General features: G+C 38.8%; 2 protein-coding genes across 4 annotated transcripts; both read right to left on the bottom strand.

Moving 5' to 3' along the window:
* Nucleotides 1–397: 397 nt before the first annotated feature.
* Nucleotides 398–4,874, bottom strand: LOC307122466 (rho-related GTP-binding protein RhoA-B). Its single transcript, XM_079846448.1, has 5 exons — nt 4,786–4,874; nt 2,443–2,600; nt 1,926–2,046; nt 1,672–1,802; nt 398–1,410 (listed from the first exon to the last, which is right to left on the bottom strand). The coding sequence occupies exons 2-5, from the start codon at nt 2,596–2,598 to the stop codon at nt 1,237–1,239; spliced, it is 582 nt and encodes a 193-aa protein (XP_079702574.1). The 5' UTR covers nt 2,599–2,600; nt 4,786–4,874; the 3' UTR covers nt 398–1,236.
* A 6,711-nt stretch (nt 4,875–11,585) lies between these two features.
* LOC307122465 (transmembrane protein 115-like) lies at nt 11,586–20,812 on the bottom strand. Of its 3 annotated transcripts, none has more exons than XM_079846445.1 (3): nt 20,347–20,812; nt 18,974–19,996; nt 11,586–12,995 (listed from the first exon to the last, which is right to left on the bottom strand). In XM_079846445.1, the coding sequence occupies exons 2-3, from the start codon at nt 19,828–19,830 to the stop codon at nt 12,767–12,769; spliced, it is 1,086 nt and encodes a 361-aa protein (XP_079702571.1). In that variant the 5' UTR covers nt 19,831–19,996; nt 20,347–20,812; the 3' UTR covers nt 11,586–12,766. The 3 variants fall into 3 exon arrangements, with proteins under 3 accessions (XP_079702571.1, XP_079702573.1, XP_079702572.1); XM_079846447.1 differs by having other exon boundaries at nt 18,974–19,878; nt 20,347–20,770; XM_079846446.1 differs by having other exon boundaries at nt 20,388–20,763.
* Between the last annotated feature and the right edge of the window lie 1,406 nt (nt 20,813–22,218).

Below are 22,218 nucleotides of genomic sequence, written 5' to 3'. Positions count from 1 at the left end.
CACATTACATCTTGAGGAAGTGTCACAACAGGACAAAGCAATACTGATATGACCTCCTTACCGCTAAAGGTATTTAAAACTTCTGGAACTCATCACTAAAATGTTGCTTCAATATGATATGCTAAAATGTTACATTTATAATTGTTATTAATATATATATATATATTTAGCAGATTTTTTTTTGAAAAGGATGCTTTTGTCCTTTTCAAAAGGGACTTACAAAAGATTATATATATATATAAATAATGTATTTTTGATTGACAGTTATTAGAAATATGAAAAAGAATATGCTGCTATTATACAGTTTGCTATGGTATAATACTATACCGGAAGCTCACATAGCACATTTTTAGCATAAACACGTAGGCAGTAGGTGTGCATAAAGTCCATTGATGACTGTGGTGAAAATATGCTTTTATTGAATGAAAAAAAGTAGTGTAAACATTCTTCAAAATGTCTACACTTCTCAAATGGCAGGTTTGGAATGAGTTTTTCTGTTAGTATCATTTACATTCTGCTAGTTTCTGAAGATTTAGACATGAACTACATACACACGCAAAAACACAGGGTTGCTCCTTATAGAACATCTTTTATTACACAAGATTACCAAGTCTAGTTTACAAATACGGCTTCCAGTCCTGAATGTGTGTACATATAAATACACACATGCTCATATGTACAGGTATGTATACATATCACCCCACCCCACCCCCCCACCCAGCCACATGCCCTTTTTTGCTTTAAAACAGCTGTTTTGTACTTGTGTTCTAAAATCCCAATCTTGTCCTGATCTAAAATAAAACCTTAAAATTATTCATACATACAGAAACATTCAAGTTCAGCCCTGTTTCATGTTGCAGAAAAAAAGCCCAGCATATGAGGGATGGGCTGAAGTTTTGATTGGCAGCTCACAGGATCACTCCTTTCCAATCAGCCCACAGGGTCACATGACAGCATTTGGCAAATGGGCAAGCTTAAATGATACCACAAATTCAGGTAAAGCATCAAAAAAAGTCCCATTTCTCAAAGTTCTCTTAAATACTGATAAACATCTCCATGACTAAAAATATAAGACCAAAAGGGAGGAAAAAACAGACAAAAAGCTTTTTTCTGGGATCTTTCCCAAAAGCATTTGGCGAATGTGAGGGGGGGTGTATGAGTGTGTAAATAGGAGTGTGCCCCTCACACACACTCTTTTTGAGCCCCAGAAGAGGCATAGAGTCCGTTGGCAAATATCTACAGCAGACTGCATTTGTTGTTCTTCTTTCCCTTGCGTGCCTGCAGTGCTGCTCTAGTGGCCATTTCAAACACCTCCCGAACTCCATCTTTTGTTTTGGCTGAGCACTCCATATAACCAAAAGCTCCAATCCGGTTGGCCATGTCTCTCCCTTCCTCTGCCTTAACAGGCTCCTATTGCACAGCCAATACAAAATATGCTGTTAGTACAAAATATCTGCGCATTGATTTTGTCTATGTCAATAGTAAAAATGACCAAATACTGTATGTTTCTATATTCAAACAGGCAAAACTAACTAATTAGTGTCAATAAATGAATGCAAATCTATGCTAAAGTGAGTTCATTTAGCAGTTTGGATTAAGAAATTAAGTGACTTAATCACCCAGTGGAAGTGAGTAAACTTTTTTTTTAAATCAAAAACTGTATTTGTTTACCTGCTTCATCTTGGTCAGCTCCCTGCGTGTGTGTTCATCATTCCGTAGGTCTTTTTTGTTGCCTACTAGGATGATGGGAACGTTTGGACAAAAGTGTTTCACCTCAGGTGTCCACTTCTCTGGAATATTCTCTACACAGAGGTCAGAGAACAAAGGTCAGTTTTATTAGAAAACGAGAAAGAAAGTGTCATTGATATAAGCAATCACATAAGGGACAGGAACACAAAAAGATATGCCAAAAAGAGTATCCTTACCTAAACTGTCAGGACTGTCAATAGAGAAGCACATAAGAATGACATCGGTGTCTGGGTATGAAAGAGGGCGGAGCCTATCGTAGTCCTCCTGTCCTGCAGTATCCCACAGAGCAAGTTCCACCTATCGAATAAAGAGACACACTGAGCTTAAAACACACATTCTGAACATAGCAAACCATTCAAACGGACTTGCACCGCTAAAAGGACAGATGGAGGGCCCATCAGGATGTTAAGCTAAATAAGGAAAGTGAATCAGGTCAATATTTTCACATGAAAGCCACATCTAAGACGTCCAACTGACAGGCAAAGACTCAATTAGCTTATAAAACTGGGTTTTGGGGTTTTCATGTGAACACAAACGAGCCAAACTTTAATTCCATTCACGTTTAACAATTCAATCGTTAAGCAGCATAAAATAACCTCAGTGATGTTATTGGATACATAATTTGATACATAACTACATAAAAAGAATGATGACATTTATGTACATTGTATTTCTCATGTGCGGTTTGCTCACCTGTTTGCTGTCAACCTCGATGTCGGCAACATAGTTCTCAAACACCGTGGGTACGTAGACTTCAGGAAACTGGTCTTTACTGAACACGATAAGCAAACAGGTTTTACCGCACGCTCCATCTCCTACAATCACCAGCTTCTTGCGAATCGCTGCCATTCCTACAAAAGACACACACATACACAGTTAAACACTGCCGCAGTACACTCCCATTCATCTTTTTAGCAGCAGTCCGGATAATCGCCATGGATATACTTCGTTTTTGAAGTATACCATGTCACTTCCAGCAAAATACGATCTTTAATATTAACAGTGCCCTTCGTGACAGTCCTCCGCTATTATAAAGTCCTGTAAATACACACCAACCTATCCCTTAGGCCCAGTAATCAAAGCCACACAGCGTTCAGAGACTTCAGAGTCCTCAGTTGACTCATCACAGCCAACGGTGACATCCGACAAGCCTTCACCAGAGTTATTTCAACATGGCCACAGCAGAACCAACCCATCCGATCGCATCAACGTGACGCGTAACTTCATTTTCTGATCCAGAACAGCCGTTTAAATAGAGGCAGATCTGAAAGTGTCTGTTAACTGGGCCAGATGTCTTTGAAGTGCAAGCTGCACCCCAGTGGCCAAGATAAAGCTGGCAGCAACAGAACAGAGCCCACATTATTGATGAACAGGCCCGTGGCGATGAGAGCAGCTCAGATGGACAGTAGATTAAACACTGACACACACACACACACAGAGCAGCAAAGCTGAAGATCAAAGGCTGAAAAACAGCAGAAGAGATGAAGCCTTGCGCACTAAAGATCAACTTTTGGTTCTATCTACCATATGGCCCACTATATTAAAATGTACAGTGATGTGGGAGATTCTCTCTTAACTTCGACATGTCTACTTAAACGGAGACATGATTAATATGAGATGCTGAGCAGGCCGAGGGCCTGGATAACAGGAAAGGAAGCTCAAATCTGATGTTCATCAGCACCTCCTTAAACTGATATTCTTATATCCTCATGGAAGTCAAACTTCATTGGGTTGCAAGTGGCCACATGGCTTCTGGGACCTCCTGGTAACTGCATGGCAACACTAAGGTTAGTAAATTATTCAAAGTGATACAGATTAGTCTGGATGGCACCTGTTGGCTCAATGAACCTTCATTCATGAAACAAGGAGAACAAGTTCCTGTGTAAAAAGTCTGTAATATCACTCAACAATGTACATTTGCATAGATTTATGAATGATTTACATTGGACATTGTAAATAAGGCCCAAAGGGAGTTTCAAATCACTATGAGATTATAGACACATATTAATAGGAACATTACTCACAATGACTTCTAATGGTTACTGGGGAAAAATCACGCATTAAAATAAAGGATTGCGTTACTGTATCATAGCTAACTGGAGAGAAGTGAAGCTTGGGTCAATGCGTCTGACTGCCTATACTTTTGTTTCCAACTTAAAAAAAAAAAAAAAAAGGTTGCTTGTATGACAATGACATATTTTAGATAAACATATCTCACTTAGACACAAATGCGGTTTTAACACTATAAAGCACTACATTTTTCAAGACTAATCTAAAGCAAAGCATGGGAAATGACCTGAATAAAAAAAGAGATAAAGTTGATTTTGTACTTACAAATAAAACACTACTAAAGATTATCCCAGAGAAACTCAAACATTTCAAATGATTAATAACCAGATTAGTATAGAAGACACAGTTTAACAAAACATACACCAATTAATCAGTGAAACTTATCATTTCAAATTCAGTCTATAAATCATGTGATTATTGCTAGATTACTAATCTATCTATCTATCTATCTATCTATCTATCTATCTATCTATCTATCTATATCCACTGAAGAACAATGGTTCAATGGACGGTTTAAGATAAAAGATAAATACATTAATCCTCCAGTTACATCTAAATCTGAGATTATGCGCATGTCTGAGTCGAGCTTTAGCTCTCTGCTTTAAAAAAACAAAGACTAACAGCTTCTACCACATATATTACTGATACCGGTAATACAGATGAAATATACGACCAAACACTTATGTGTAAACTTCACCGCTTCCCCCAAACACGTTAAAGCTAATTTCCATGCCTAAATACATGGATCTTGAAACGGTTTTAAAAATCTGGACGCTGGGGGTGAGCTGCTAACGTTACTCCCGGCCGGCGGTTGCTTGCGGAAGCGGCGAATGGTCAATCGCTGAGCTTTTACCAATCCACGATATCAAAAAAGTAGTTTTAAAACAACCATTCAGCGTCGAATTAGGGTAATAAAGTTTATAACATGTGTATAAACACAGATACGAGAAGATAAAGTAGTCTTACTTGCAGTTTAGATGGCTAGCCGTTTTGTTTTATTCCAACGGTGGAGCTCCGTCGCCTCTTCTGTCCGATACAATAAACCGTTGACGAGCACGCGCAGAGCGCGGGCATTCAGAAGGGGGAAGGGATGGCGTGCACGAGCTCGAGCCACGCCTGCGCGAGCACGTTGAAGAGAGAGAGCAAGAGAGAGACAGTTTATTTGGCGGTGGATGAATGAGTCATTATGAGAAACGGACCACCCTAACCACTATAACAAGGCAGTTTTGTGTTATATATGAAGTTAAAAACTAAAAAATATGTAGTTCACGGAACTAAAATGACTATAATCTAACCAACGTACAACTTTTTCCAGCCAAAAACAACCCCTACCACATAAGCATACCTTTTAGTAGTTTCTTTAGAAGACGAAACTCTACAAATCAAAATGTATCACGTGAAATGTAATAATCAGCACCAAATATTATGTTTTACAGTCTTGTTTTTGGACGATTTTTTTAAATAGTAAAAAACAAAAGGCAATCATATTTGACAGGACATCCTCCAGGCTGGATGAGCTTGTTTTGAGTGGATGAGGAAAGACCGCGTGTTTGTTGCGCCATCTATCGGCAAATGTACCCCATTACACTGGCTTTAGTTAGCCTGGGAAAACCCAGACAACTTCCGGCAAGTTACTACTGAGAATGGTCTGGTTTTAACCAGGCTAGGCTTTAGTCCACTAACCCATTTTTTTGTATTTATGCCACAATGAAAACTTTGTCATTACTTACCAAACCTGACTTACATCTGTGGAACACAAAAAGAAACGATACGCAGATTCAATGCTTCAGTCACCATCCACTTTTTAATTAAACTGTGCTCCATATAATAAAGGTGGAATGGTTAACAGTTGAGTGGGGGTGCTATACTGTGGCTAGCTTCACCTCATGCAGAGCCTTTGTTAATTGCAATTATTTTAGGTTTTGTTGGACATGCAAATACCTAATAACTCTGATTAAGGCCTACATTTGTTGTAACCAATTATTTTAAGATTACTTTGACATTTTAAGTTAAATATATACACTACCGTTCAAATATTTGTGGTCAGCAAGATTTTTTTTATTAAAACTTTTATTCAGCAGATATATTAAATTGATCAAAAGTGACAAAAATATTTAGAAGTATATGTTTTACTAAAGATTTCTATTTCAAATAAGTGCTGTTCTTTTGAATTGTCTATTTATCAAATAATCCTGAAAATATGTACCACAATTTCCACAAAAATATTAAATATAGCACATCTGTTTTCAACATTGATAATAATGAGAAATGTTGCTTGAACACCATATCAGCATATTAGAAGGATCATGTGACACTGAAGTAATGATGCTGAAAATTCAGCTTTACCATCACAAGAATAAATATATTTCAAATAGAAAACATTCTTTTAAATCAAGAACAGTGTGTAGAGAGCTTCATGGAATGGGTTTCCATGGCCGAGCAGCTGCATCCAAACCTTACATCACCAAGTGCAATGCAAAGCGTCAGATGCAGTGGTGTAGACTCAGAGCACACCAACACTGGACTCTAGAGCAGTGGAGACGTGTTCTCTGGAGTGACGAATCACACTTCTCTGTCTGGCAATCCGATGGACGAGTCTGGGTTTGAACGGTACTTGCTTGACTGCATCGTGCCAAGTGTAAAGTTTGGTGGAGGGGGGAATCAGGCCCGGCTCTACAGGGGTGCTAGAGGGTGCTGCTAAGATCACCCTCAGTTGATACTGTAAGAATATTGGCAAAACAGATTTGAAAATTTGTGTCTGAGCTCTGGGGCCTGTTTCAGAAAGGAGGTTCAACCAACTCTGAGTTTAAACCTGAACTCTGAGTTGACTTACTCTGAGATGGGAAACTCTGAGTTTTGGGTTTCAGAACAGCTGAATTGAGGTAGTTCAATCAACTCTGAGTAGACTGACTCTGAGTTAAGTTCATGCACTCCAACTATGAAAAGCCACGATCAATGGAGCTCCGAAATTACGATTCACCATGGCAACAGCACCCAACAAAAAGACGTTTGCATACTTCCGGGTCAATACACAAGTTTAATTCTTAATTATTTTAATTAAGTTTAATTTTCATGGTATCAAAAAGGCAAACAAAGAATGTGGCATCAGCTAAAAAAAAAAAAAAAAAAAACATAATTCAATCAGGAAAAGCTTTAAGCATAAAATGTGCATGGGTGTAGGTTTAATGACTTTACAAACATTTGACATATTAAATAGATATCATTCAGTGTCCAATGTGCAGCAGCTTTTCCCACATAGACCCTTTTCACAGACTGTGATGACGTGTTTAAATGGTCATCAATATCGTAAATCCTGCAACGTTTTTTGTATTTTTTTTTATGTATGTACATTTATAACACTAATACTTTCTATTATATTACTTTTGCATCAAATTACAAAAATCAAGTTGCCGCTGCTGTGAGAGTGTTTCTAATACAGCGTCTATGGGAGTGATAGTTAAAATTAACATCTTTCTCTCTTTTCAATGCAGTTATCAATCTCACTTTAATTTTTCCATCTTTTTGAAAGTTGTGAAATCACTATTGTGGAGTTTTTCTTTTGCTATTTGAGCAAATGGAGACACAAAAATATATATTTAATGTATTCTCTCATTCACCGCTATAAGAGTTAACCCAACTATGACGACTTCAGCTTCTGAAACCCAGAAATGTGAAAAGGGTCTATGCTCTTTCACATAATGACATGTTCTCTGATCCCACCTGTTACATTTATTAATCAGGGTAATGACATTAACATTTGACTTCTACTCAGGCCAGCCAAACTCCAGCACCACTGACAGATGAAGAGGAGATGGAGGAAGAATATTAACATCCAACAGGAAAAAGAATAAAGTATTTGTAGGAAATAAAGATGACTATAAAAATGTAAATAAATGTATTTAATAGCTGTGGTGGTGGTTATGGCATATATCTCATACTACCATCTGGCAGCATCCTTCCATTCCATACAATAATCCGTTTTCAGAAAGTGTGATGATGGGTATATGAGTGTCATAAATGCGTCCAACCACTGGAAATCCTAAAGGAAATTCAAATTATTAGGTTACTTCTGGAGGATTATTATCAAGTGAACGTCAGGATCCTTCCTGTATAAAAGGACATGCCATTTTTGTCATTTAGACAGTGTCCTCATGATGAAAATATGAGCAATGAATGTTCCTGCAAAGAATGCTTTTCTTACTTTGTATTTTTGTCAAGTGGCAGAAAATTAAATTTTTTTATATTTATACTTGAAATACGACCAAAATACTCAGTAAGAAAAGCATTTGTGGCGTTTGAATGAATGAATAAAGTATTTAAACACTGCTGGTGCTTTAAAAAGGGGGAGGAGAACGAAAGAAACTCTGGGTTTACCAAAGAAAACCTGCTCCTGACCAGGTTAGGTTCACAGAGTAAGTTACCCTGGTAACTGACTCTGAGTATAAGTTACCTCTCTTTCAGAAACGGGCTTGGCATACCCTGCTTTCTCGGGTTTAACATACCTCCCATTCTGAAACAGAAAACCCAGAGTTTCCCTTATTTCAGGGTTAACCTACTCAGAGTTTTCACTTAACCTCCTTTCTGAAACGGGCCCCTGGAGAGCGTCAAATGCATCTATTTACATCGTTTTTTTGCAGCGGTGAGTAATGTAGCCAATCACAGTTGATCTCTTGAACGCGATCCCTGCTCAAAACGGCAGTTTTTATTCAGTGCTTGTTGAGTTGAGTTAATGCAGGCTCGTGAAACCTCTCATTGTCAAACAAAGTCAAGACCGATGTAAGTAAGAGATTTATTGTAGACATTTTTATAACATAACTTTGTGAGATCGCAATGAACGGACAAAGCAACAGCATTTTAGTGATCGTATAGCGATCTTGGCTCACTTTCGAGGCTACAGTCTATAAAATTCATTGAGTAAAACTATTGTTGTGGAGAGGACTGACGGCCAAAGTTTCAGAAATGCCACTCTGGACAGAAATATCCTCCTGACCCAGAATAGAGGTTTTGCCTCTGTAGAGGACATTATTTAATGAATTTCTCTGACAACATACAGTTTTATGTCTGGATATTCTTATGCAATATGAGACATTTTTATGAAAATATTATTATGCGTCTTTTTACATGACATATTGTCCCAAAACACATTAATATGAAAATTAGATACAGTGTATAGATGCATTGCATAGAATGTGAATGGCATGTATGGCCATGTTTACACACATTGCATTAAAGCTACACTATGCAACTTTTCCATCCACTAGAGGTCGCCTGTTCAAAACAAAGGCGTAGTTTGATGACGCCACGTTTGAGTGCAGAATCTTGGGACATGTGGTCTTCAAAAGAGTCAGGATAGGACTCGGGCAGAAATCATGTTCATGGATGCGATTATTAACATTACTGTAGTCTGAAGCAGAGCAGGACCGAGTGTTGTGGAGCTGAGCAAGGCCGCAGGAGCAATTGAAGAGCGTAGTTATTATGGCATAGTCGCCAGCGGGACTTTTATTATGACACGGTCGCCGGAGCCACTTCCTCTTTTCCAGTCATGAGTATGAGGTAACGCAACTCTGTTTATGTATTAGATATATCTGAGTGTGTTGAAAAGGAAGTTATGACGTTCGCTCGGCGGCTGCTATGACACTTGTTCACACTGCAGTGAGAGTACAGCATTTCTGCTAAATAAAACCGGAAACCGAGGGTGACGCAGATATGACGCAATCGACAGGCGACTGCCTGAAACGCATAGCTCACACGTCCCGGTTCCTTGGTTAAAATAGCAAATTCTCACGATTTACATATAGTTGGAAACATTTGGGATATTCTAAGTACTCAACTGAACAAAATATATAACACTGGCCAAGTGGTTTTTGGATATTTTACTGCAAAAATCTTACATAGTTCACCTTTACGTAAAATGGTATATCAAATTATTCTATTATCCTTCACAACATTAAGAATCATCTTTATACAAAGTTTGGATTTTGTCTATTCATGTCTTTTAATTTTCTCAAGAAATAGTTCTGGTGCCCTCTACAGAGCAGAGGATATAGCATATAACATATGATTTATTTATTTATTTATTTTTTAAATATCCATTTGTTTTTATGCTCCAAAAAAAAAAAAAAAATTAAATCAATGTAAAGGCAGATTAACAGACAAACATTTGTAGCAAAATATTTTTGAAATTCCAAATATTGGTAAAAATGATGACTTGTAAATAAATAATCATACATTTCTCACAGTACACTGCTATGGTTGCTTAGCTTACATCTGCACTTTACCAGAGCACCCTCAGTAATTTCAGAAGCACCCTCAGTGATTTGATTCTGGAATCGGGCCTGGGGGGGATTATGGTGTGGAGTAGTTTTTCAGGGGTTGGGCTTGGGTCCTTCCTGATCCAACATGACTACACACCAGTGCACAAAGCAAGGTCCAAGAAGAAACTTGACTGGCCTGACCTGAGTCCTGACCTCAACCCGATAGAACACCTTTGGGATGAATTAGAGCGGAGACTGCGAGCCAGGCCTTCTTGTCCAACATCAGTGCCTGACCTCACAAATGCGCTTCAAAAGGAACGGTCAAAAATTCCCATAAACACACTCCTAAACCTTGTGGAAAGCCTTCCCTGAAGAGTTGAAGCTGTTATAGCTGCAAAGGGTGGGCCAACTCCATATTAAACCATATGGATTAAGAATGGGATGTCATTAAAGTTAATGTACATGCAAAGGCAGGCGTCCCAAAACTTTTGCCAATATAGTGTATATGTTCATGTATGTATGTGTGTGTATATATTTAATATAAATATACACGCACACCAAAATAAACTGACAACAAACGTAAATAAAGAACTGGGGCCCGTACCATGATGGTAGTTAAACAGGCTTTGTTAGTACCATGATGCTGATCATCAACTTTCTCTGTCAACTCAGGCTTTGATCCTGAGTTTAGGTGTGACATCAGTAGTGAACAGCCAATCACATGCTGTGAGATTCACTTCGGCGAGATTCTGAGATTCACTTCGGCGAGAGAAGCAGCGAGATTCATTTCTCTCTTCTGCAGAATATTACGAGATTGAAAAACATTAAGAATTTAAACAAATTTACACAGGAAGAAGAGCTGTTAGGGGGTGAAGGAGAAAAGAGGACAACTAAAATACAAAATCTTGTTACCAGTGCAAGTAAAAGTTGTGAAGTTAGTTTATAGTCTATAGTTGATATTGAGAGATTTGAACAGTGCGTCATCTACTGATTCTAACGCTTATTTATAATACCTTTATAGGCTATATTAATATTAATTTAACTTAAGTGCTTAATAATAATTGCTCAACTAAAACTGTACATGTGTAATGGATTATGGGTATAATTACATAAATGTCTAAATCATACAAAATTATTATAAACATGCTTCGCTAAAAGCCTGACTGTTTTGTCTTTTTAAAAAATCATCTATGTAGTGACCTTTAATTTGGAGAAGAAACTCAGGGAGTGACTTTGTTCCATCAGAGGTGTCACTGTGCTCACAGCTGATAGGTCCAATTTCAGTTTGAAATCTCTTATCCAGAACATAACCTGCCCCGGAGCAGGTTAGACGTGGAACGCAAGTTACTGTGGCGATGAGCACTGCTAAAATCAAACCACTTTCATGGTGCCTAAGACCCTGGGTTGGCACAAACCAAACTGAAAGATACCCGACAATCCACCTAAACCGGCTTCATGGTAAATGCCCCAGATCAATTGTTTTGAAACAATAAGGTCCTCTGGGACAGGTGTGCTCTTCATTCAAACTTTATTACAGATGGGGAGAGATCAGAAAATTAGGCTGGAACCTGAATCAGAGAATTAGACTGCAAGAGAAGCATCAAGGCTGACGCCTTGGGACCATGAGAAAACAGATCAACAATCACTAGTAAAAACGCCAAAGAAAATAAATATTAGTGAAAAATTCAGGAACCCCATCCAAAAATTGTACATAACCAGATTTCCCCAAAGAAATAGCAGAACTATATTTGAGAATCTGCAAAAAATGAAACTCAAGCCACATCGTGTAGACAATCTGTGTTTTATAAAAACAGGTCCATTATGTAAGCTCATAATTTAGAGTGCAACACTCTTAAGAAAGCCAACACATATAGACAGATCATTAAAGTACAGATGAGGAAAAGGGTACAACAGGGGACAGAATACGATTCTGTATTGCTATTATCATTTCAAACCATTCTGAACCAAAATATCTTTGAAATGACTGTATCCAACTGTCTCCTCTCCATGCCTCCACCAATCAAATCGCCGTGACTGAAAAACAGGAAATCATAGGGCCACATCCTGATCAATGAGAGCAGAACCTTAAATTAGAGATCACGTTCTTTGAAAAGTCCCAACATTCGCAAACAATCTTCACTTTTAGCAATCCTGCCCTTGATATTCCAGACATTCTTGTGACTGTTACACCAGTAAGCAGCAAGAAGTCCCATGGTCTGCTCAATAAATATCAGGAATATTTTCCTGATACAAGGCCAAACAAAAAAGAGGCAACACAAACATTTTGTAGAGTCTGCCATACATTTAAAAGTTTTAATCCCATCAACCATTAGAGCATTTATTCAGAAAAGATACACCCCAGGAACCTTACACAAAAGGCCAGAGGGAGAGAAGATATTCTTGTTTTACAAAGCAAAAGTACTGGAGCACTGCAAATGCTATGATTCGGGCTAGACCAGGGTTTTTTGTACAGCTGAAAACCGGAGTGTGGGTGTCTTTGTCATTTAGTTTGCTTATTTGAGTAATGTGTTCATTTTGTGGCAACTCCTTGTTTGTCTATGTAAAACTTTACCAAGATAGTGTGTGTGTGTGTGTGTGTGTGTGTGTGTGTGTGTGTCGTGTCTCCAGTAGCATTTGTGCAAGTTTAAACTGAACTCTGCAGGACAAAAAGGAGGATTGTGTGTGTCTGTGGGTTAGGAATGGATTGGAGCATCTTCAAAACTTATGATGCTGGACTCCTGTTGTCCCGTAGGATTTTGTGTGGTGCTGGGTGCTGGTGGCAAAGTCTCTCGGCTTGAAAGGAGAGGAGTGTCCGTCCGCACCTCCTCATCTTCGTCATCCTCCTCATCCTCCATGCTGGGCCAAGCCGATTGGTCTTCTGTGCGCTTCAGACGCTCGTTCAGAGCTTTCAATGCCAATTGCCTATGGGAAAACATAAGAAAATGAATTGATGCTGCTATCAGCCAATGAAGGTGCAGTTTCCCCTAGGGCCATATTCCTGGTTGCAGTCACACCGCCAGTAGGATCTCCGAAGTGACGCAAGCTGCCACTTATGTCCTGCCACTCTGATTGTAGAGTGGGACTGATTTTTTGAGGGTGCACACACGGCACACACAGTGCTCCGTCTTCATAAGTTTATGATCTGTTTAACAGTCCTATCCAAGTGTGCTGCACAATTCCTGAAAAGTGAAGTTAAAGCATTTTGATTGCCCCCCTGGTAGCTAGCTGCAGTATAGGTCTAAAGCCTTCTCCATGTCATCGAATGGGGCGAGTCACATAAAAAAATAAAATTACAGATGGTTTTTGTCTTTTTTCAATTGTCTCATCACACAGACGCATGTTCAAGTTATATTATTAGGAATATTTGTTTATTTAAATGTTTAAACGTTTAAAAAGAAAGACGTTATTTTTGTTACCATTTCTGAACAGGCTTATGATTAGCAAATATACACAAGCTATTATTTTCTTTTAGTTGAAAACATTAAACAATGTGTGTAAACAAAAGATATACAGAAAAGCATTTAAGCTGAAGCAGAGGGAACTGTTAGAGAAAATGCGTTCCGCTGACAGACATTTCATTTTCAGGTGTGCTAAGTGATGTTTCTTACAGGGCTTTGAGTTTTCTGTTCTTAAACCGGTCTCCCTTGACACAACCTTACTTCCAGCAAAGCAACATATGTAGCAAAATTCAAAGTTATTTTTATTTTTCGAATAATAATTACAGATCAAATATTCGCCTTTCCATGCACATCCCTAGTTTGTTTAGTTAGCATGCCAAATGATAAACATCATGTTTATGATAAACATTTTGTAAGCTCTCCAAATCGCTTAACACATTAGACACATTTTTGGCAGAATTCTAATGTCCTTGCATTATTCAGCCCGAGGGTGGCACTCTAATGATGATTGACAGACTTTAGTACACATGACAAATGCATAATGCCGACTTAGAATTGCCTTCATGTATTTATTACGTCCAAATGTTGTTTTAGAATATTAAAAGTAAGGAATTCCAGTGAGAAAAAAAAGTAATGTCTATTCTCAGAACAAACACAACAGAACTACTGTTTATAAAAGCTGTTCACATGATCAGGTTTAAACTAAAGTATTTATACGTTCATTAATTTGATATACGCTACTCCACATAGGAAGAACAGACATGCCAACTAGTTACTGACCTGGGGGCGTATTACAAAAACGTTCTATCTTAGGTCTTAACTTAAGACATGATAAGTTAATTTAGGATTTTTCACAATTTCATATTACAGAAGCAAATCTTAACCTGATTTAGGATTCTTATCCTATCTTACAAAATCTCCTCTTATCTGTAGTTAGGAAATCTTAAACCGCTCCATCGAGTTCGGTAATCAGCTGTCAGGTCTGTTACCAAGCAACCAACAACGCGCAAACTGCTTCTGAGGTAAACCTACAATCAAAATGGAGAAACAACGGCGTGCTTTTAATTCCAGTGCGGCAGAAAATGACATTTTGATAAGCTCCGTTGAAAAGTTAAAGCTTGTTCTATAAATCGCCTTTTGCACAAAAAAAAGTATAAGGCGTTATCACTTGAAGAATGAACTGGCATAAAGTAGGTTTGATGTTATTAGACGTTCGATATGCGCAAATTTAGGGGCCGTCTCTAAAGTGACATACGACATTGGTATACACATTTCTAACTTCAATAGCATTTGAACAGAATGACTTGCAGTATCAAAACCAACTGTAAAGTGTTCATCTAGGTGCCAGGTATGATGCACACATTTTACATATTCCGTTCAAATGCTATTGAAGTTAAAAATGTGTAGGTACCAATGTTGTATGTAACTTTAGAGACGGTCCTTAAATTGGCGAATATCGAATGTCCAGTGTCAAACCAACTTTATGCCAGTGAAGAACGACCGGTAATGCTCTGTGACGGCTCGTTGGCCTCTGTAATGTTGGTCGCAATTCGTCAACTAATCGCAAAATCATGTGTCGTGGAAGTCAATTATTTGCAAGCATTTTGCACAGCACATCCTGGGTCCTCCAAAAGTCTCTCCACCATCAAACCTTGCTGCTATTTGTCTTGTATAATCAATAAATGTAACGCTCTCTGTAAAAAGGCTCTTTGTACAGTGATTTTTACCGTTGGGTTTCAAAAAGGTTTTAGGTTATGACACCAGTGGGGTTGTCCTAAAGTTAGGATTTTTTTGTTGAGTTAGGACACTTCTATAATACCCGTTTCCTATCCATAGTTAAGATAAGATTATACACTTAAGAAATGTCATTCTGTAATAGCTTTTGTCCTAAATGCGGTCCTAACTGAAATTTCCATGGTTACCAAACAGATAAGGAAGGATTCAAAAGTTAAGATGTTTCTGTAATACGCCCCCTGATGCAGACACATATCTGAAGCGGACTGATATCGTCTGGGTCTGGAGTGAGGTTAAGTAAGGTGTGTTTACCTTACGTGAAAATTTTTCACCAAAGATTTACATTGGAAATTTGTGGGGTGCTGTAGAGCTGGAGAGCTACATGAAGCTACCTGCCGAATCCATGCGCTACATTTTAATAAACCCTGCTCACTTTACTATTTTAAATAGTCTAGAAAATACAAAAAATATTTGTTGAATTATGCTGAACACATTTATAGTTTATTATTAATTCAGTGTATATAGAAGACTATGTTTGGATGAATATTTTGGTGGGGCTCTGCCCATACAGACAAGCCGTGGCTGGTCGATTCTCTCAGATCGCGTCTTTGATAATGGACTAGGGCTGGGCGATAAAACGATAACGATATGTATCGCGATAGACACGTAATCGATATCAATAAAAAATGTGTTCCATAAAACGTTCAATAGTTTTTTTTTCTTCGTCGGAAGAAACCAAAGAAACCAGAGGTTGCGAAGCAAGTTTGGTTGCATGAACAAAGGCACTCACTCTCTGGTAACCAAGCAACGTAGGGACTGACAGCCAACAGCCAATCATGTAACTGTATGAGTATGGCAGTTTTTTGGATTGTAAAAGTTTGACTGTAGTCAGACCAATGTCGTCTGCAAGACTTTCGTCCCCACCAAGACTGGTAATACCACAAACTTGTTTTACCACCGTAAGCCTGGTTTATACTTTCGTATGGCTCCGCAGCGCGAGCCTTCGCTGATAGTAGGGCTGTGGAAATTTTATCGATTCTGCGATATAAATCGATATTTTTTCTCCCAAGAAAGTATCGATTTTTAAGCCACGAGTATCGATACATAAGTCCCATTCAAATCCCCGTGTTTACCCCCATTTGTGTTGCAGGAAGAGCGATTTGGTCAGCCAGCCGCTAGTACCGCTGTAGAGCAAGTTACCCGTACTACTAACTTTACACAGACGCCGACGTCTACCTCTTCTTGTTTACGGAGTCAGAGCGAGGAGATTCAAAAAAATGGCGGCGAATATAAATCCAGGGCCTTCATGCTTAAAAGCAGATGTGTGGGAGCACTTTGGGTTTAAAAAGAAGAAGGAAAGCGACGACTTAGACTCAGGGGTCAACAACATGAGTCGCCCGCAAGGACCACACGAGTTGCCCGCGGGTCTGTTCTAAAAATAGCTCACCATAGCAGCTGCGTTCAGTCGCTTCCGTGTTAATTTAAGCGCAGGGCTCCAGACTGAAGCCGAATATATACGAGTGTCTGTAAATAATAAACTGCAAAATACTATTTAAATATTACTTCTGCATGTTCTGCGTCTGTGTGGATGACGAGCGCCGCGCGCGCACTCGCTCTTGTAGTCTCTGCCGACATGAAGGCATAAACCGTCACTTCATGAGAATTTACCGTTTAATTTGAGAAAAATGGCTGCGTCTCATTCTGCTCCTGGTTCAGTAGTCAGGGCACTGATCAGGACACAAGTCAATGGGCTGAGCCCTGACTGAACTATGGAGCTGAATGAGAATGAGACGCGCACCCACTGTCATATCATCATGAACACAGACACTGGCAATCACGGCAACCCGTCAAAATAAAAGTTTGGTTTAACGTGAAGAGATTGACTACAGATTGTAGCCTACAGTAAATTTAGCTACGTCTCTATGTAATAATAATACGTCTCTACTAATAATAATAATTATGAAATAAATAATACTAATTATATAATTATTAATGGTTGCTTATTTTTCACTTGATCTTTCATTTATAAACAATGTTTACTTTTAAACAGCATACAGCCTTTACATGTTTATGTATTATTTACTTCTGATTATCATCATATATAATAAAACATTTATGTAAAAAAAAAAATAGTGGTATTGTACCGACTACTGGAACTACTACTATACTCTTTCAGTTGTAAAACAGTTTGGATAGTTGTTAATATGAGAATTATGATGCATTATTTAAGAGTTTTAAGTAAGTATTATATAACATGAGTAGCTCTCTTTGACTTTCTTTTTTAAAAAGTAGCTCTCAAATGAAAAAAGGTTGGAGACCCTTGACTTAGACAAAGCATCGCGTTTGGTTTGCAAGCTGTGTGACACAAACGTGAAATACTCTGGAAATACTACCAAATGTCAGTGTCAAGCTAAAAAAGCTGTCAAAGAAACTGTTCAGAACAGGCCACTTGCTGCAATTTTTAAAACTCCATTGTTAATTGCAATACTGCACTTTATTTACTTTTCAAAGGCTTGTAAGCTACAGTTTGCACTGTTTCAATAAATGGAACTCATTTTCTCAACACATCTTTGATTCATTTTGTCCAGCATTTGCAAGCTGTAGACTCTCTGTCCCGTCAGAGACATATATTGTGTAATTGATGATTTTAGTTTTCAGTTCAGTTAATTCAATCCAAGTAAATGAAACACTCACAAGATGTCACCAAATTCACTGTCCCCTTTAAATCTTTCAGAAAATGATGTAAGTGTATCGAATTATATCGAATCGTATCGTTGGCTGAATATCGTGATATATATCGTATCGTGAGCTGAATATCGAGTATCGTATCGTATCGTGAGATTAGTGTATCGCTACAGCCCTAGCTGACAGCGTGTGCGCCTCGTTCGTTTAGGGACGTGTTTATACTCAACGCGCTCACCGTTGCTATTCTTGACTTTGGCTGAATCCAAAGCCCCCTAAACCCTCAATCACTATTCCCTACTTTAGTCCACTGATACAGTTCACTTTAGACTTGTGTTTATATTTTAATTATTTGAGTGTTTTCCATGGTTGTGTTGACATTTCTGCCTATATAACTGAGGGGATTATAATCAGAGGAAGGTTAGACACAAAAAAAATTCTCCTGGTCATAAAACATATCAATAATTATCTACAGTATATCAACCGATATGAAACACTTATATTGTGATACAGTTTTCAGCCATATTGCCCAGCCCTATAATGAACACTGTGTGATTTTCACTCGCGTGAACGAGCACCGGATTGCCTCCGATTTCAGGCATTTGTATGTGATTTTGCAAAACCTGTCGGCGAGTGAAAATCTATGCTAAAATCGTGCAGTGTGAAATCTAAGCTTAAGCACAAAAATCACTAAAACTGAAATAAAAATAAATTAAAGCAAAATAAAAATACTAAACACAAAAAAGAAAATCATGTCACAATTCAATTTAAAACTAAATTTAAAATGAAAACTAAAAATATAAAAAGAAAACCTAACTGTAGGATGCAAGATAAAAGCCGACTCAAAATTTGTATAAATACTATGACAGTATATAATACTAAAATAACACTGAGCTGATTTAAAAATCAACATCCATTTTTCATACTGTACATTATAATGTTGTGATGCTGCCTAAATTAATTTGTAACATTTAAAACGATTGATTTTAGGTTTTTAATTTCTTTAAACAGCACAATTTTAATACCGGGCACAACATGAAAATAAATATCGGCTTATCGGTATTAGTTAGAATGTAATGAACGTACCTCCGCCTTTCTGCATCTTGAGGATCTGTGCCTGGCAGGCTGATGGTGATGGAGGATGGAGCCCCAACATCGTAGCGCTTCACCATTTTACGACAAACTTTCATCTTCACAAGGGCGGCATGCACAAGCCCGGCTGCAAACCCAACAGCCGGCTGGAGCGCCTCTGGGAAGAAAGAGGCAAAGGCAAAGTGGTCCGACATGTCTCCACGCCCCCTAGGGTGCCTCTGGTAAAAGCGCAGGTAAACCCACCCGGACAGAGCGCCGTACCCACACGCTGCTAGGGGAGCTGAAGTATCCAGCAGTCCCGCTAGCCGCAGCACGGCTATTGCGAGCAGAGCAAGTGCCGGGGCAGCTTTCAAGCGTACTTGAGGAACTCGAAGAACTGTGGTGTCTCCCGCAGTCTGCTTCAATGCTACAAGAATGCCCCCAAGAAAAGCGGGTGCACCATACACCCGCACTGCAAACAGGTAGTCCAGGTCAAAGGTTGCAGCGTAGGTGAGAAGGTAGGAGAGTGCAGATAGGAGACCGGCTGCTACATTTACCACAGCGAAGAAAATCAGCAGCTCGAGTGCTCCCCATAATGGCTCCAAAAGTCGCCCGGCAACCATCACGGTAGCAATGTTTGTCGCCACACCGAAAATGTGCTGCTCCACCACGGCATGGGTCAGAAGCGTCCAAATCCAGAAGTTGGGTGGAAAAAGGAAGCCAGGTGTGACGCCAAGCAGGTAAGTGGTGTTAGCAGCCCAGGAGAGAAGGTACAGCAGGATTACTGTGGCACATATGGATTTGACCACCACACTCGTGCTTGCGAGAGCACTCAGAAAGTGCTGCCGTGCCACTGGCAGGTAACGGTTCATCCTGACGGATTCGAGTCCTCAGATGCAAACGCTCCAAAAATGGTGACCCTAAGAAATCAGCAGCTTGTGTCAAACATGAGGAACACAACCAGGAGGTGAAACCCAGACATCAACATGTATGCAGTGTGACCTCATCAACAGAGGTTCTGCAACTTTGGGATGGTGCCTTTGATGAAGGAGAAAAAATGTTGATTACCTCACACTGGTCTTACAGGTGATTGCAACACTTGTGGTGAGATAAGTAGACCTTAACTTCCCTCAAAACGCAAAGAACTGTTGCCTTAAATAATATTGTTTCCAAGCAAATAAAACATATAATCTGATCTGTCAAGTAGGCATAAATACTTTAAAATAATAAGTTTTTTTCGAGGTAAGTTAACTGTTGCTGAATAAGCAGTTGACCTTAAAGACAAAACATTATTATATATCTAATTACTCAGGTTTTCTTGTTTCTGAGTTGTTAGCATTTAATTCATCACTTATGCGTTTCTATCAGAGTCGGTAACGTTACTCTACCTGCTTATCAGCACCGCCTGCTAACACTCCATAAACCTCACCTCCTCGGTCTGTTTAAACAAATTGTTCATGTCAGTTTGACGGTCTCGTGTCTTATAAAAGTCTTTTGGCTTTTGTTCAGGCACTTGCCGTTTGTTTTACGGGTAAAACACGCGAATAAAGGCGAGCTTTGGGCAGCTTTCTCTCCGGTGGCATGTCCTCCCAGACCGGCCTGGAGTCGCAGTTCAGTCCGGGGATTTCCTCTCACAACAGGCCTTCAGGTAACAGGTTTGAAGCCAGAAAGCGTGAATCCGAAACAATTATCCCGACTGCTCTTTTTAATATCCTAACATCGACATTTCCTTTGAATTAAGCTTGTTTTGTTGTTTGTGAGTGTGGCGTTGCCAGCTAACAGCCACAAAGCGCAAACATCAGATTTGCAAACGTCACCGTCCAGCGTTGCGACTGGGCGTGTCGTTTACGGTCTGTTTAGCTCCTGCCTGGGAAATGTAGTCCTTTTTTGACATGAACGCTAGACGTAATTTTTTCCCTTTTCAACAGCTGTTTTCATTTCATATATTCATTCAAACAAACTAGTAGTTATATTATGTTAATAGTATTTGAATTACTAATTAGAAATCCAATAGTGGCTAGTAGTAGGCTAGTAGCTAGATACTAGTAGCCCCTCCTCAACCGAGGGGATAGGCTACCACCGATGTTCGGCGAATTTGTAATACTTTCAATAGGAACCCACACGTGAGGGTGAAATATTTTATTATTATTAATTATTATTATTATCATTATTATTATTATTATTATTATTATTATTATTATTATTATTATTAATATTACTATCTCAGATTTCGGTTCAAGATAGTCACGCGGATTTGTTGACCAACAGAAAGCTGGTTGATTTGCAAGTGACTTGGCCTATGTGTGAGCTGTGAGCAATTAAAATAGCGATCAAATTGTTTTAACAAATAGGCTAGTAGTAAAGGAATACTAACAATAGGCTACCAGTAAAATGCTGTATTAGAGTAAGTATTAATTGGTCTCTAATGAATTTAATACTGAAATTGAAAGATATACTAGCCTAGTAACAACAAAATAAATGCATAGGCCTTCTTGTTTTTTTAAAGGAATAAACGGCAAATACCTGTAAAAAGACATGACAATGTTAATGCATTGTCCTATAGTCCACTAGATGGCAGACAAAATTAATCTCAGACTGACTAGTATGAAGCATCTTTAAGCCCATTCTAATTGTGATATAGCCTATACTTAAGAGATGACAAATATCTTGCATTCCATCAGTCTGAAAAGGTTATGCAGTTACAGAGGATGCCCGACCTCAGTTGTGTTAAAAGGGCCTCTGCTGTTCATTCACCTGTTCTTGCCTGGACATCTGGGGTCTTGTGTACACGCTGAGATGCTGACAGGTGTTATTGCAAAATTGTGCCTTTAGGTAGTGCAGTCAGTGATACTTAAGCCAGAAAGGATAAAATGTTCTCACCCTCTCACACACAAAATAATTCCTGACGTCTGCTCTCCTCCACAATTTCAATATGGTTTTAATTTCAATGGTTTATGTCCATTCGTCTATGCTGGCAGTACACAAGCACATTTATCTAGCAAAGACTTTCCATTGAGTTTATACACTGAGCTAATGTTTTCTGTCCCCCAACCCTAAATCATTCAGCATTTTTACATTTTCATTAACCCTCTGGTGCTCTTCGGTCATTTCTGACCGGAAAATTTCCGGTTTTGAAATTCTAAAACTCACAGCTTCATCGGAATGATATGAAACTTGGTGACTTTATTGGCATTAGGTATGTGAACACACAGAAAAATTGAGGGCATGATTCGAGCATGCTAAGTGGTCGTAAAAAAAAA

The sequence above is a fragment of the Gobio gobio genome (genome assembly GCF_949357685.1).
Source record: "Gobio gobio genome assembly, contig: scaffold_156, whole genome shotgun sequence".
Classification (NCBI taxonomy): domain Eukaryota; kingdom Metazoa; phylum Chordata; class Actinopteri; order Cypriniformes; family Gobionidae; genus Gobio; species Gobio gobio.
Note: the sequence above shows the minus strand (reverse complement) of the source record. Positions and strands in the feature narration are given on the sequence as shown.